We start from the raw sequence: 15,846 nt of genomic DNA, 5'->3' as shown, positions 1-15,846 counted from the left end.
CCAAAAATCAAACTTGGCTGTGGACTGGAAGTAAATGTTGCTAAACTATATTATATTAAAATGTTCAATTTAAAAAAAAAAAAGAAAGAAAAAATGCTGCAATTGCATGTTTTATTTCCTGTTTCCACGTTCCCTGGTTTGTGCATCTCTGGTGTAGTGTGACAAAATGATAAATCACTTGCTGCATATCAAGTGCACTCTCCTAGAATATTCTCACTCTCAAATATGCCTGAAAGCCCTATTCATTTTAGCAAGTTGTTTTGTTTGTTTGGAGAGTTACAGCTCTACACTGAGCAAATGCTATTGTAGCAACCATCATATGTCTCTTTCTTTTTCTTTCTTTCTATAGAGATGATAAGAAGGATGCACTGAAGTTCTACACAGACCCCTCCTACTTCTTTAACCTCTGGAGGGAGAAAATGCTGCAAGCCACAGAGGACAAGAGAAAAGAAAAGAGGAGACAGAAGGTGTGTGTCTACTGCATAAATAGGTTTTTGTGTGCACTTTATGGTCCTGTTTCACACTGTCTGTTCTTTCTACAATCCCATACTGCTTTAAGGATGTCAAAAACGCTGGAACGTCGGTACCAAATTGATACCAAAATAAGTGTTGTTGTATGTGGTACAGTACATGGTTAAGATTGACTTTCACTTTAAACTTTAACAAGTGCTGGAAAAATGCTTAGCACATTTGGGCCGCCTGTAAAAACTATTTCTCAGATTAATTTCCTTTTGACAAACCAGAAGCTTATGTTTTTATATGCAAAGAAGAAAGCAGAAGGAAACACATCAGTCGAAGTGTCTTTGTGTGTGCATGAATGAGAGCTCTAACTCATCCAGACTTTGCCCCTTCTCTCTAGACCAGCGGCTCAGGCCAGACTCACTCTGACCAGACTAAGTCCCACTCCAGGCAGGCCCTTCTCAGAAGCCCCCTCCTATCCTCCGTAAGAGACCTGCATTTCTGTCAGTCCTTCTATTCATCTGTCAGCCCCTCACTTTGCTGACTCCAGTTTGTGCATTCACTTTCTTTCCCTACAGTCTCTTCACTAGCTTTTCTACTGTGTGTGTGTGTGTGCGTGCGTGCGTGCGTGCGTGCGTGCGTGCGTGCGTGCGTGCGTGCGTGCGTGCGTGCGTGCGTGCGTGCGTGCGTGCGTGCGTGCGTGCGTGCGTGCGTGCGTGCGTGCGTGCGTGCGTGCGTGCGTGCGTGCGTGCGTGCGTGCGTGCGTGCGTGCGTGCGTGCGTGCGTGCGTGCGTGCGTGCGTGCGTGCGTGCGTGCGTGCGTGCGTGCGTGCGTGCGTGCGTGCGTGCGTGCGTGCGTGCGTGCGTGCGTGCGTGCGTGCGTGCGTGCGTGCGTGCGTGCGTGCGTGCGTGCGTGCGTGCGTGCGTGCGTGCGTGCGTGCGTGTGTGTGTGTTTAATGCATTCCCTGTATTATGTAGAAAACTTTCTTTACAGCACTTTTCAGTGAAAGATGTGGACACTACTGTCTGTGTGTGTGACTTTGCTCTTTTAGCTTGACAGTTTAAACCTCTTTCACCAAATGTGATTTGTGATGAAACCCTTGGATTTTTGCAACACTAGCCTTTCTTTCTCCCTCTCTCATTCTCTCTCTCTCTCTCTCACTCAGGAGCAGCAGAAGCAGGTGGAGGACCCCAGTCGGGAGGTGAAAAAGGTTCGTAAGGCTCGGAATCGTAGGCAGGAGTGGAACGTAATGGCGTATGATAAGGAGTTCCGCCCAGATGCCCGTTTCACGCCTTCTCCGTACCACGGCATGTCCTCTGAGGGCTCACTTTCCCCAGACAACAGGTTGGTGGTCTTTTTTGCTTTTACTTTTTTTCAGTGGCTATACAAGTGGGCTGCAGTTTAGCATAGCTCACTACTGCCATCTGTTGACACTTTGAGCTGCCAAAACTTGGAGAGTCATACCAGAGCAATCTACAGGCTTGTTCACACCGGGACGAATATCGCGTGCGATTATCGCCAATGTTTAAACGCCTCGTGACTAAACAAAGGGCGCCAATGTGAGTGTGCAAAACGCAAAGTGTAAAAGGGGCATTTTTTAAAAACGCCTCGGGTTCGTTTCTTTTGGTTTGACGCGCCGCGTTAAAAACTGTCCGACCAATGAGATTGGCGCTTTTGTTCACGTGCCTGGTGCTGCTGAAGTTACAGTAAAACACGACTTGGTGGTGCTCAAGCACAAAACGGTCTTGCCGAGCACACATTGATACCGAACAACGAAGAGGAAGTAAGTAAACCAAGAAGATGCATCTAGGCAAGATGAATGTAGAGCTGCTCGTCTTATTGATGTCTGAACACAAAGGGCTTTATGACAAACACGACAGCGACTACAAAAATCTCGATAGGAGGGAGTTGTTATGGAGAGGAATTGCAGATCAAATAGGATTCTATGTGTACCGGGGTTTTTCTGTTTTTCATCAAGCACCATCTAATGTCAGGGAGGGAATTTGCTCGTTCACTCGGCTCATTGCCAGCGAAAATCGCTTGGGTATGAACACAAAAGACGCGTCGAAAAACTTCGGCAATAAGCGCGCGCGATAATCGTCCCTTGAACGAGGCATAAAGCTTCACATTATTATACCGTTCTATTTATTTATTTGTTAGTTTTTATAATAATTTTTATTAGGTTAAACAATTAAATGATTGAGGTAGGTGATATATTGACTAATTATTTTACATTGTGCATATTGTAATGGCTTTAATGTGCTTTTTATTTGGTTAATAATTTTCCAAATGGAAAAGACGGTCGTTCTTTGTTGCACATTTAAGCAAATAAAGCAGCAGTTCATATCAGAGTCATGTAAAAAAGTTACATTTAAACATGTAAGTTTAAAAATTGGTTAGTAAGTTTGATTCGTTCAGTGAATCAGTTTAAACTGTCTTTTTTAATAAATTATAATTTCATCCCTGCGTGAACATGGTTCATACTGTATATTAAAATGTTTTAGATATATGTTGAAAATATGTACTGTAGTTGAATGGTGCTGTTCATTGTTTTAGTTTTTTTGTTTGTTTGGGTTTTTTTGGTGTGTAGAAATGAAAGGAAAAATTTTCACATTGTTTACATATTAGAATGAACGTATAATGTTTACTTATTAGAATAATTTCTGAAGGATCACGTCACATTGAAGGCTGGGGTAATGGCTGCTGAACATTTAAATTGTATTTATATTTCCCAATACTGCTTTTTTACTATATATTTGATCAAATAAATACAGTCTTGGAGCTGAATGGATTTTCACCACAAAACAAAAACAGTCTTACAGACTTTTGTTATCGCTTTTTAAAATACTGTCTTTTAACATTTATTCTGCTGTAGTGGCTTGCCCTGAAGACTTTGGAAGTCCACTGTGGGGCTAATTTTGACAATCAACAGTGAAAATTATTATCTGTTGTAATAAACAGTATGCCACACAGGTGCTTTCAATAAAGCTGAACTTTGGAATCCATAATATTCTTTTTAAAGCTCAAGATTGCTTAAAGATATTTGCATTTAATATTTCTCTCTTTTCCTTTTTTCCCTCTCTCACAACTGTCTATCTTTCTCTGTGTCTTTTCCATCATCAGGTCGGTTGCCTCAGACATGGGTGAGCACTCTTACCCAGGCAGCCCCAGTCACCCGGCTCAGCAGATGGCCGTGACCAGCGCTTACTCTGCTGCCGATGGCAAAGAGCACCTCATGGCCCCCTCTCATGTCCAGACCCAGTCCCTGGACCGTGGGTATCGGCCGCCCGCTTCCTCCTCCGCTCCACCTGGGAGACAGACCATTGGCAGGGTTCAGACCTCCCATGGACAAGCAGTCACAGACCCCGCTCTCAACGGGCCACGTCCCCTGCAGGCTAAAGACTACAGGTCTGTGATTCTTCGGCTTCTCTTAATTCAGTAACTCTCTGTAATATAAAGGGTGTAAAGCAGAGTTTTCTAATCATCTAAATTATTTAAATGAAATACCCACAAAAAATTCAGATAAACATTCTAACCATTCAGTAAATATGAGTAATATGTTGAATTACTGAATGATTTTGTATGTAAGAGTATAATGTTATAATTTTTTTTTACTTGATTTTACTTCATATTGTATTCAGTTTGCGTTTGCATATCATTTACTCTGTCCCATGAACTTCCTGCAGTTCCACCATGAACCCCTAGGGGTTGCAAAACCCTAGTCTAAATACTCCATTTTTAGGGCCTTGAGCACCAGTGGTGTGAGGACCTTCTTGGAATTGCTCTGTTTATCATTTATGTATTTCTTCAGAGTCTAAATAGCCTAGAAAACATATATGATCATGTGTAAAATTTAGGTAGCATCATTTCTATGGCCAAACACTCACAACAAGACAACGGTCTCACAGACTCACAGTTTCTAGTTTTGGTAAAGTTATGAGATTTTGCACAACAAATCACAGACTAGTTGTGTCAACTAAAAAAAATCATTTTTATCAGTCTGTAGCTATCACGTTTTATACCACTAGCTATCTGTTAACACACAAACGCATCATTTTAGTATTATTTATATACTATTATAGTATCTATTAATATTTTGAATTGTCTTTCTAGATTTTTCTTCATTTTAATTTTGGTTTAAATTTGAGTAATTTTGTTAAAGCTTTTGTCATTTTTATCTATAATTTATATTGATTTGTTTGAGCTATTGTAGTACTTAAATTAGTTTGACTTCAGGTTTTGTTTTCCAATTTTCACTTTTTTTGATCAAATGTATCTTATTAATTCATCTTTATTTCAATTAACAATAACAGTTTTTAATTTTGTTTGTTTTAGTTTACAATAACTAAGTATTTGAGAGTAGATTTTTTACATCAAAACAAAATTTAGTTTGTTCGTTGTTTGGCATGACACATCCTCAAATTTAAAACATAAAAGGCCAATGAATTTGCATCTTGCAGTGAGCTCTAGGCTTATAGCTCATCTCCTGACTGCAGTTAATGTGTTTGGTTTGATTAATTTCTTTTCTCATCTCAGTGGTCAGCAGTCTCAGCATCGAGAGTATTTCGTACCTCCTGCTCCTCCTCCACCTCCTCCTCTCATTCCCTCTGCCCAGACTGCCTTTGACAGTCCCACTGGCCCCTCCTCTGCCCCAGCCAGCGCCATGCCATCTCTTTCCCAGACTTACAACCCTTCTCCTCCGACCCCTGCCCTCCCTGCTTCCTACACCCCTTCCCCAACCCATCCTCCTCCCGCAGCCCCCCCTCCACCTCCACCTGGGCCGCCCACACACCCCCACCCACACCCTCACTCACACACCATGCCCGCTGCCCCTGCGGAAGCACCGGTTATCCCCAGGAAGGGCCAGGTACCTCTCATCCCAATGAGCGATGCACGCAGCGACCTGCTGGCGGCCATTAGACGAGGTCAGAGGTCACACATAAAGTTTGAGTGTTATGGTGTCAAATGGTGTGTTTTTTTTGTTTGTTTTTTGCCTCATGATAATGAGAATTGGCAGCATTCTAAAATGTCACAGTTTAAAAACGTTTATATTCTATAATATAATATACCAATCAAAAGTTTGGGGTCCATTTGTTTTGTTTGTTTCTTTAAGAAAATATAAACTTTTGTTCAGCAAGGATGCATTAAATTGATAAAAAGTGACAGTAAGACATTTATAATGTTACAAAAGATTTCTAGTTCAAATAAAGGCTGTTCTTTCTGTTTTATCAAAGAATGTTGGAAAAAAATCCACAAAAATATTAAACAGCACAACTGTTTTCAGCATTCAAAACAAATGCTTCTTGAGCATATGAGACTGATTTCTGAAAGATCATGTGAGACTGAAAACTGAAATAATGGCTGCTGAAAATTCAGGGTTTTCTGACTGGAATAAATTACATTTTAAAATGTATTAAAATAGAAGACAGTTATTTTAAATTGCAATAATATTCCATAATATTACTATTTTGATCAAATAAATGCAGCGTTGGTGAATGTAAGATTTCTTTAAAAAACGTTTTAAAAATCTAAAAAAAAAAAAAAAAAAAAACAGACTTTCGAACAATCATTTATTATTATTATTATTATTATGGTGTGAAATATGGCCTGACCCATATTTCTTATCAGTTCTTGAGAGGTTTTGTGAGATTCAAACTTTTAATAATAAACAAATTAATGTTCATGCAACTTATCTCTGGTTCTACTTCTCACTTTTCAGTTTTTTTTGTTTTTTTTGGTCATAGGGATCCAGCTGCGTAAGGTGCAAGAACAGCGGGAGCAGGAAGCAAAGAAGGAGCCGGTTGGAAATGACGTGGCCACTATATTGTCCCGTCGCATCGCCGTGGAGTACAGCGAATCTGACGAAGACTCTGAGCTGGACGAAAATGAGTGGTCTGACTGAGACAGGAAAACAACAATAGAAGAATAAAAAAACATGAAGTGAGCGTTAGGGCGTAGGTTTCAGAGAACAGAATTATCACAACTAATGTAGCATGCCGATGTCTATCTGCAGTAATCTAACACGGCTCCTGTTTTTTTTTTTTTTAAAAGGGGCTGCGTAACTACAAAGTCTCAAAGAGACAGAACCAGAAACTTTTACATTTTAGATTGTACATCTTAAATTGAAGCCTTGACAGTGAAGTTTAATGAGAGTTTTGACCCCATAGAACAATGTCCGTTAGAGATCGGCTCCTCTACGCAGCGGGCTTGAGTCCACTGCCTGACACTATTCATCACATACTCTGAATGTGGTGGTCCTACCATCTGTCCTCTCTCCTGCACTCTTTCTCTCTCTCACTAACCTTAGAATATGACCTCATAATTATTAGAACAGCCAGCTGGATGATCATGCAATGTTAATTTTAGTCCTACTCGCTCAGGACTACAACTTGAAGGACAGAGAATATAGACGTAAATGTATTTAAGGCTAATATACTAAGCATTTACGTTAAAAAAAATTATATTCAAGCCCAAAGAAATGGCTGCATTTTATCCTCTTGAATGCATGTTGACCAAGTATCAAGCAGATAGCAAACCAGTTGAAATTAACATTGCAAGTCTAAAAAGCAATATTCTTGAGCGGTTTGCTCCGATAGAGCACAAACACACACAGTAGATGTTTAGTTAGATTTTCATTTGTTGATTAAAATTTATAAAAGTTATTCATGTTTGCATTCCAAATATCCCAACTAATTGAAAAGCATGGATAGACAATCTGAATCAGTGAAATTCTGTTGGGAATATAACATTTTCTGTATCTTAAAAAATGCAGAGAGGCGCTTGGTGGTGATGCTTTACGTTCGTTATTGGTGATGCTATTTCCCCAGATTTAAATAATTTAACCCATTTTAATGGATTGGAATGATTTTTGATTTGCTTTCTTGGCTTCAAGTAAAAAGATTTGTTACTATACTGGTGCATTCTGAATCCACCAATACATAATCACAAATTGTGATTGCTGCTACTTGTAGACAATTACTTGTAGTGCAACTACAAAAGACATTCATCTATAGCCTCATTAAACACAATACTTTAATGTTTTGAGGTACAAGTGGTGCTGTGGTGGTAATTATAGATTGTATTTTTAATTGTGTCAGAATCCATTTCTTTGTTGTTGTTTTTCTTCCTCCTGGTCTCTTCAGGGATGGAAAAAAATCCTAGTTTTCTGTGTCTTTTCAAATGGATACAATGCGTGGCCATCGGTCCCCTAAAGGATCAAACTGTTCACTTGTCAGTCATCTCACTATAACCACAGTAGATGTCACTGCATGGTTACCAAGGCAACAAACAGCATAATTAAGCAGGCAACAATGAAAATAGCTGTGCTCTTACCTGTTTGACCTGGTAATGTGTACCCATAAACATACATATAAATTAACAATGTGCTCTGTAAGAACAGTTGGTTTGCATTTTTGGTTTTTAGTTTTGTTTGCCAGTGTTTTAATTTGGAATCATCTTGCCCTCTGAGGCATTTGATATGCTATATATGCTAATTTGTAAAGAATAAGAGCACTTCAGTATTTCAGCTTTTATTTTCTATTTATTTGCTTAAATGTGTCTCTCACTGCACAAATAGGGAGGCTTTGAGTTAACCTCTCCCAACTTAACAGCTATCATGAGCTGTGTGCTTAGCCTGTGTTTTGTTTGTAAAGAATGAAGTCCTTTGTGTTTTAAACAATGTGATGTATAGAACTTTGTTAAAATGGCAGAACTTTGATTTATATAGCTAAGAAACAGTATGAAAATTAATGTATCAAAAAAAAATAAAACAATATAATGTCGGCAAGTGCTGCATGCATGTTTGGACTGCCATTAAAGTGCTTCTTAAAACATTCCTCGGTGTGGTTTGTGGCAACATTTGGTATTTATATTTCAATTTATTTTTAAATGATTTAATAGCATGTACTAAAGTCGAATCAGTAATGTCTAAAGGTACCTTGGATTTTTGCGATTTAATGATTTGTTGCTTTGTTTACCTAATTAAAACATTTTCAGTCTTTCTATGATCAAAGGAACCCTCTTGTAATCATGGGAAGCCTAGACGTGAGCATAACATAACGGTTAGCAGATTAATGAATGAGAGGGCAGCGTTACCAGAGTTGCAGTCCCATAAAATGTGCTGCACACATCTGGATATTTGGGTTAAACTGTTCTGGAACAGTGTTGTAAATACAACTTAACCACTGATTTGTAGTCATGTCCTCTTTTGGAAGACCAAACAAAGTAGTTTCGCTTTCACAACGAAAAACACAGCGGCCTAGCGGAAGCCCCGGCTTAGCGTGAGCCGAGGCCAGGCTAGAGTGAGCAGAGGTGGCGGGGTTGAGAACGGCGCAGCCGGCGGATCCGACGAAGGAGCGGCAAGCACATGTGACGACCCCGGGCTTCATCCACACGGTGAAAGCCGATCCGGCGATCCACAGCACTAAGTTGATGTAGTCCCTCAGCGACCAGCACGGATCAGCTCTAGGCATAACGAAGCGGATATCGTCCTCTTTTGGAAGACCAAACAAAGTAGTTTTGCTTTCACAACGAAACACACAGCGTCTTCAGGACATGGTGGAAAGCGGCAACAATACTACAGCGAGAATAAAAGTTACGCCTTCTTTCTGTGCGTGAACATTTGGGCGGCGTTATGCAAATCTTCCCACATAGTGAGGTAGATATGTGGGGGTGTGTTAGAACGAGCCGTTTTAGGTAGGTGTGACTGACTCCGAACTTTTATAAAGAATATCTCTTTGGATTTGAGACTTTAGTCTTTTCAACTTTACAGATCTTCTTTATGCACCAAGAGCTTGTAACACTCCAAAAAGAAAGGAAAAATTTAAATCGCATCATATGACCCCTTTAAACTGCAGTTACCAGAAATTAATTTAAAACAAATTTCTGATTTCTAATAGTGTGACTATTTTTCTAGTTATGCGCTGATCTAAAATATGCTATCTGTTTCCACCATACATCGCATTCAAATCGCAGGGTATTAACTTCATTTATTTCTTATTTACATCGCTGCAATTATAAGAATAATTTACAACTATTTATTCATGGATTGGTGCCTATACTGAAATAGAAATCTACTCCAGCAATGTCTTTGCAATTTAAATGAAAATCATGATGTAACCACATCTTGAGGGAACCACAATCGACTAGCAAAGTCGTGGAAATTCATTGGCTAAGGTTTGTGGGAAACATATTTTAATACTGCAAGCATCATGTACCTTTTCTTGTATTGCATAACCATTACCTTCACTTTAATCTCACTGCCTGTCCATCCCTTCCTTAAACTTTGTTTCTATTGAATTATGGATTGTATCCTTCAGTTTAGCCCTATAATTTTACACATGCTATAGATCACATTACTTCAGAGGCAGGCAGTGCTTGAGAAGCCTTCTTTGTTGCTACATGATCCTCAGCATTTACTTTGCCTTCTCCCTCACTTTCCCTCATTTCAGGTTTTTACTATTAAGCTTTCTCATCCCTCCTAAATTGGCAGAGATCTGAGGGTGACCGGGGTCTTGTTCACCTGATCTTAACTTTGAGGAAGGTCAGACGTGCCTCAGTCACAGTCGTGACTTACAGCAGGAATGATCGGCTGTGTGAATCTGTGACGCATCTCCCTCCTGTTTCACTGCCCTCATTGTCTCCTTCAGCTTTTTGTAGAGCTGCCAAATTGGGTTTTTAAAGTGAGCCTGGAAAATGTTTTAAATCTCCACAGGGATGCAGGGAATGGTTACTAGTGAGTTCTCAGAAAATGGTTTAGTAGGTCTTCTTTCCTGTTTAAGTTTGTTTGTGTTCTTGTCTAATGGAGAAGGAGGCCATTTAGAAGGAGCGAAGGGAGACTCACTATGATTCAGGGAAGATTACGGGGCAAAACAGTAAGATGTAGTCATGAACCAGATGCTCTACCTCACAGTCAAGAGTGATAATCTGTTTTGTTTGGTGGCTCGTTAAAGTCTTGCTGTCTTTATTGTCTTCGTTACAGTTCTTTGAAAGTGTAATAATAGCAATGTATAAGAAGAGGTTATGTTGTGTTATGCGGTCTATATGTTTGTGTCCTGGAGCTGTTCTGGTGGTGGCTGTCTCAGTAGTGCTGTAGTGTGACTCAGTGCTGTTGAGGCGGTGATACTGGCACTTCTCACTTTCTGTCCGCATGCGTGGGCGCGTGCGCCCGGTGAGTCATCCCTGCTTTTCACCGTGTGCGTGTTCGTGATGAATGAGTGAATGAGTAGGCAGGTTATGTGGGTAAACCTTACTGTCCTGCCTCTACGCGCATTCATTCGTTGTGATTCATCCAAATTACCAGCAGGATGCGCAATTTCTCACTTATTAGTCTACCGTTGAAGAGTGGGTGAGTTCATTCTTTTCTGGACATCAATTTCAGTGTTTTCCTTCTGTCTATATACCAGGTGAACTCAATTAACCACTGTCCACCAAGCTTTTATTTCTCTCCCTTGTGTGTGTGTGTGTGTATCTGTTTGAGACAACATTGGCAAGCGTTAACATTGTTGCTGAGGGAAGTATCGAGTTTTTACCTCAGGACGGGTTTGTTTAGTGTCTTATCATGTTTAACCCTTTAACTCTCAATGGACATCATTTTTCTTTTGTGCTTTTTAACAGTTTTTGTCGTTTAGTGCCACTCAGTTCGCAATAAATTATTATTTGATACTGCCAAGTCAATCACACTCTGATGCATTTTTGACAAAATCATCTTTTAATTATTAATAATATTTAAAAATAAATTACAATAAATATTTTAATTAAATATTACATTTGCATGTTCATGGTTGTCTGACGCTGGTTACGACCACATGACATGCAGATAAACAAATTATATATGTATTATATAATACTGTATACATATAATATTATCTTTTCATTAAAGGGGTGGTTGATTGCGATTTCACTTTTTTTAATGTTAGTTAGTGTCTAATGTTGCTGTTTGAGCATGAACAATATCTGCAGACTTACAAAGCTGAAAGTTCAATGCAAACGGAGATATCGTCTTTTAAAATTCTGGCAGTTTAATGCCTACAAAAACGTCTCGTAAGGACTACAACAAGTTACTTCCCGGGTTCGTGACATCACAAGCCCAGATAAACCCCGTCCTCGGGAAAAGGCAACAAAGGGGGCGAGGCCATGCTGCGCTGCTTTAGAGAAGAAGAAGAGAATACTAGAGGTGCACGTAAAAATCTATTCATATATGAATAGCGTTTCTGTCTTCTAACGATTCTAATGGATTCACAAGTTTCAAAATCAACGTTCTAAAGCAGCGGTTTTTAATCCTGTTCCTCGCGTCCCCCTGCTCTGCACACGCTCTGCATCTGTCTCTCTCTCTCTCTCTCTCTTTCTATCTCTCTCTCTCTCTCTCGCTCTCTCATTCAGCTCAGCTCCAACAATGAACTGTTACAATTATACACTTATTTTCACATAGCTATGAAAAGCGTTAAACATGGATGCGCATGCAGTTGCCGTACTGTATTAAAGCTTTAATCAGGGACGTTTAGACAGTAGAGGCGGTTTAGCCAATCACAACACACTGGGCTAGCTAACCAATCAGAGCCCATCGCCTATTTCTGAGGGAGGGGCGTCATAAAAGAAGGAAATGATCAGCCCGTTTCTCAGAGAAGGGACCGAGCGGTGTGGAATAAAAGTAAATTATGTGAAAAATAATGCATTTTTTGAAAAAATGAAGCATTAACACATGTTAGACTGCACCCCATAAACACAATCAAGCCTAAAAAAAACCCAGTGAACCACCACTTTAATAACTCATAAACCCCCTGCAGTTCCTTCACAAACCCAGTTTGGGAAACCATGATGTGATATAATGTTTAATGCACTTCATGTTGTTAATAACAATGAATGGAAAACATTTTCTTTTTTATCAATATGGTACAAGATTATCCTATTTAAATCAATGTGATAAATGAGTTAGGTCAAAAGTAATCTAAAAGTAGTCTGATTATATTACTTAAAATGTGTAATGTAATGGAGTACGTTACTAACTACAATTTTCGTCATGTAATTTGGAATCAGTAACGGATTACAATTTGTAAGTAATACCCAGCTTTGCTAGTAGTAGCCCTAGTATTTGTTTATAATTAATATACACTGTTTTACTGGTTACATTTATTTTTATTATAATCTTTATATCTTAATATAATAAACTTTTGTCCGCTTCCAACTAATTCAATGTCAATATTGAATTTCAGGTATTAGCATGTAATGATTAAATAATTAATTTAAAGATTTCTTGAAGTATCTTACAGCAAATCAATATGTATAATTATGCAGATATTGTACGTTGTTAGAAATTGTCTATAGGTCCTAACCGTAAAGAAACTAAATTTCATTAATGATAATTGATTGCTTCGTTTAGAGAATGGGTTATAATGTCACAAAGATCAGTGATAGGCTACACATTAATTCAGTGAAACGATCGGTTGCACTTTATTTTAAGGTGTTCTTGTTACAGCTAATTATACATTTAATTACTAAGAAATATTAATTAGCTAGGCCTACATGTGCTTACTATATAGTTAGGATTAGGGTTTGGCTTAGGGTTACTTGCATATAATTAATTATGCATAATGTATTGTTATTACAATAGTAAGTACATGTAGCCTAACATGTGTAACAAGGACACTTTAAAATAAAGTGTCACCAAAAGATCAATAAAAGTACACATTCTTTATTGAAAATAGGCTATAATAAAACAGTTTTTGTTGTTCAACATAAGTGAGTAACAAATATTTAGCGTTGTGACTGAGTATATGTAGCCATCACTTAAATCGAAAAAAGATAATAATTAGAGATTCTAAAATATTGAAGTGTTTTTGAGGAGTCCCCCTATTAATCGATTATGATTTTATAAAAGTGAACATAACTTAGTAGCAAGTTAATTCTGCTAAAACGATAATACATTTTCTACAGCAGGCGTTTCGATCACCCCTTCAAAAAGGTGCGAATTTCCCATCACCTCACAGCGTGGGCTCGGCAAGATCTCTGGCGTTCAGATCCCACACTCACCGTGATCCTAACAGCGCACCTTACGTAAAACGGAACGGCTCAATAATTCATACCCAAGCCTTTTAAAGCTGAGCCGCCTTCAAACGATGACCTGTTTGAGTCTGTCCTTCCCCCTCACACACACACAAAACACCAAACAACCATAAACTGTGATTAAGTTTGCTGAATTTTATTTGACAAAGTATTCTCCACGTGTTGTTGTTTTTTTCTTCTTGCTCACTCACTCTCTTTTTGTTTCAGTATTGTCATATTTACAGTAATAAAAAATAAATCATTTTTAGGAAGGATTACATTCCACACTTACATTGCAACGTGTAGCATGTTCCTTTCATAAAGTGCATCGTACTTGTCAGATTTCAGTTCACAATACAAAGAGAAACAAACAAAGCAAGAAAATGATCAACAACGATTACATCACAGTATCAGAGCACCCATCCACATTTCTGACCGCTTGCTAATAAGGGCCACGTAATTGTGCTGACAGTTTACCTACACAAAAACATTCCTTTAGCTCTATAGATGATTGCAAAAGTGATTGTAGATCATAGTGAGAATTCATCAGTAAAGCACAGAGATTTAGATTTCGGAGAATGGACTACATTTGGATGCAGTGGTTACACAACCCCAGAGGCTCTTCTAAAGGCTTGTCTCTCTCCCCTCCCTTATTTTAGGAAGGCGCCTTCTCGCTCTATTGTAGCTGTTGATGGGAAACACAGAGCTAGGCTTAATGGCCCAGAAAACGGATTTCAAGTACCCTAGATAAATGTAACATTTCATGCTCTTCAAGGTTATTTTTAGCAGGGCCAGATTTAGTGGTAATAGAGCTTCCATGCGTTTAGGTGCCGTCATTCAGACGACCTCTCTCCATTTACGTACTCCAGCGCTGACGTCACAACAGAAGACTAAGGTGCACTGGTCTCACGCTAGATTTTTCTTCTTTATAACTCTCAAAAAGAAGCCTCCGTCGCCTGTACTGTAGCTCCAGAGGAATGCAGTCATCTTATATTTTGTCTACTGACTGAAGATATGTGAAATTCTAGATGGCTGGCTGCCTGGCATACTTCAATTATGTGATGATATCTGTGGTGTTAGTAATTAGATAGGTCACTTTTTAGCACGAGGCTGGGGGTGGACCATCTGTCTGTAGTCTGGCACACAAAAGGGCTGTCCCAGTCCAACAGAACACTAAAATGAGGACTGCATTACTCTGCCGGTAGCCGTAGTGGGCTCCAATGTCCAAGAGAGAGGGTGGAATCCAGCCGTTCCCTTGGCATAGAACGTGCGCACCACCTGGTTCTCTGGGTCTATTTTTTAGCTTTAACTTTTAACTGTTCAAACTAGCCACTACTAAACAAATGATATCCTATCTGTGTTCAGTAGTCAAGCTGCCTAGATGTTGACTATCTGGACACCAAGCTGTGCCTCGACCGCTGCAAATTTGAAGGTGAACGGTACTGTCGACACAGTCAGGTGATGTTACAAATCATAATCTTTGTTTTTACTGATCTGATAAATGCATGAAATCAATAAGACACTAGTAAGTGAAATGATGGCACTTTCTGCCTTGCCAACACTTTTTTGATCATTTGTTTTTTGTTTTTAGGTATTTTTTTCTGTTTTTGCTATTTCTAGGAAACCATCAATAAGAATACAGGTACGGAACGCACACATATACACACACACACACCAAAACGACATCATAAAACTCATGCCCTGATGTGTATAAAAATATACGTTTCCATACAGCATTGCATAAGAAAAATAACCGCTGCACTCCTGAACGAACTGAATCTATGGCATCCCATTGAGTACATTGCAGTGAAGATACATTACATAACGGTAGAGATTTGCTGAAAAACACTGATATTTGCCAAGTGTTGTGTACTATGTGGGGTGGGTTATTTTTTTATAAGTGGGCACAGTGTGACAGGTCACTGAACCCCACTCCTGACATACTGTAAGTGAGTGGTATATAAACAAATGGTTCTCTCGCTTTCACGCACACAACCACAAACAGTCAGGCATATCACACAATCGTGCAAAAAAAAAAAGAAGAAAAAGACTGGAGAGTTGTAAACTCCAGGTAAAAGTCCATCAGATTTCGTACAGGTCACTAAGAGTATTAAGGTTAGTCAGAGGGCACCTGGATGGGCTCTCAAGGCCAACTTTGAAAACTTGTACTACAATGTGAAAGCACATCTTAGAAAATAGTACAATTGATTTAAAGAGTTGAAACACCCTGGTCTCACTAACCTATTCTCAGTCTGTTTTTTAATCATGTTCAAGTCAGGAAGTAAAATTAGCTCTGTTGATCGCCTCATTGTGATTGTAGCTCTATCAATGAACGGTACACGTTAATTC

General features: G+C 39.1%; 1 protein-coding gene across 5 annotated transcripts in view; it reads left to right on the top strand.

Annotated features, from left to right (window-relative positions):
* The window catches only part of LOC107562726 (wiskott-Aldrich syndrome protein family member 3-like), a 39,971-nt gene extending 31,680 nt beyond the window's left edge, over positions 1 to 8,291 (top strand). For 2 of the 5 annotated variants that reach the window (XM_016247450.1, XM_016247442.1), the window contains 4 exons: positions 1,625 to 1,803; positions 3,583 to 3,867; positions 4,996 to 5,384; positions 6,204 to 8,291. In XM_016247450.1, coding sequence (XP_016102936.1) covers positions 1,625 to 1,803; positions 3,583 to 3,867; positions 4,996 to 5,384; positions 6,204 to 6,361 — 1,011 coding nt within the window. In that variant the 3' untranslated portion in view covers positions 6,362 to 8,291. Of the gene's footprint in view, positions 1 to 349; positions 468 to 859; positions 944 to 1,624; positions 1,804 to 3,582; positions 3,868 to 4,995; positions 5,385 to 6,203 lie in introns of all 5 variants that reach the window. The other 3 variants (XM_016247429.1, XM_016247459.1, XM_016247435.1) reach the window with 3 other exon arrangements.
* The last annotated feature ends 7,555 nt before the right edge of the window (positions 8,292 to 15,846 follow it).

Source organism: Sinocyclocheilus grahami, unplaced genomic scaffold, assembly GCF_001515645.1.
Source record: "Sinocyclocheilus grahami isolate Dianchi unplaced genomic scaffold, SAMN03320097.WGS_v1.1 scaffold24.1, whole genome shotgun sequence".
Classification (NCBI taxonomy): Eukaryota; Metazoa; Chordata; class Actinopteri; order Cypriniformes; family Cyprinidae; genus Sinocyclocheilus; species Sinocyclocheilus grahami.
This window is presented reverse-complemented; position numbering and strand designations above follow the sequence as displayed.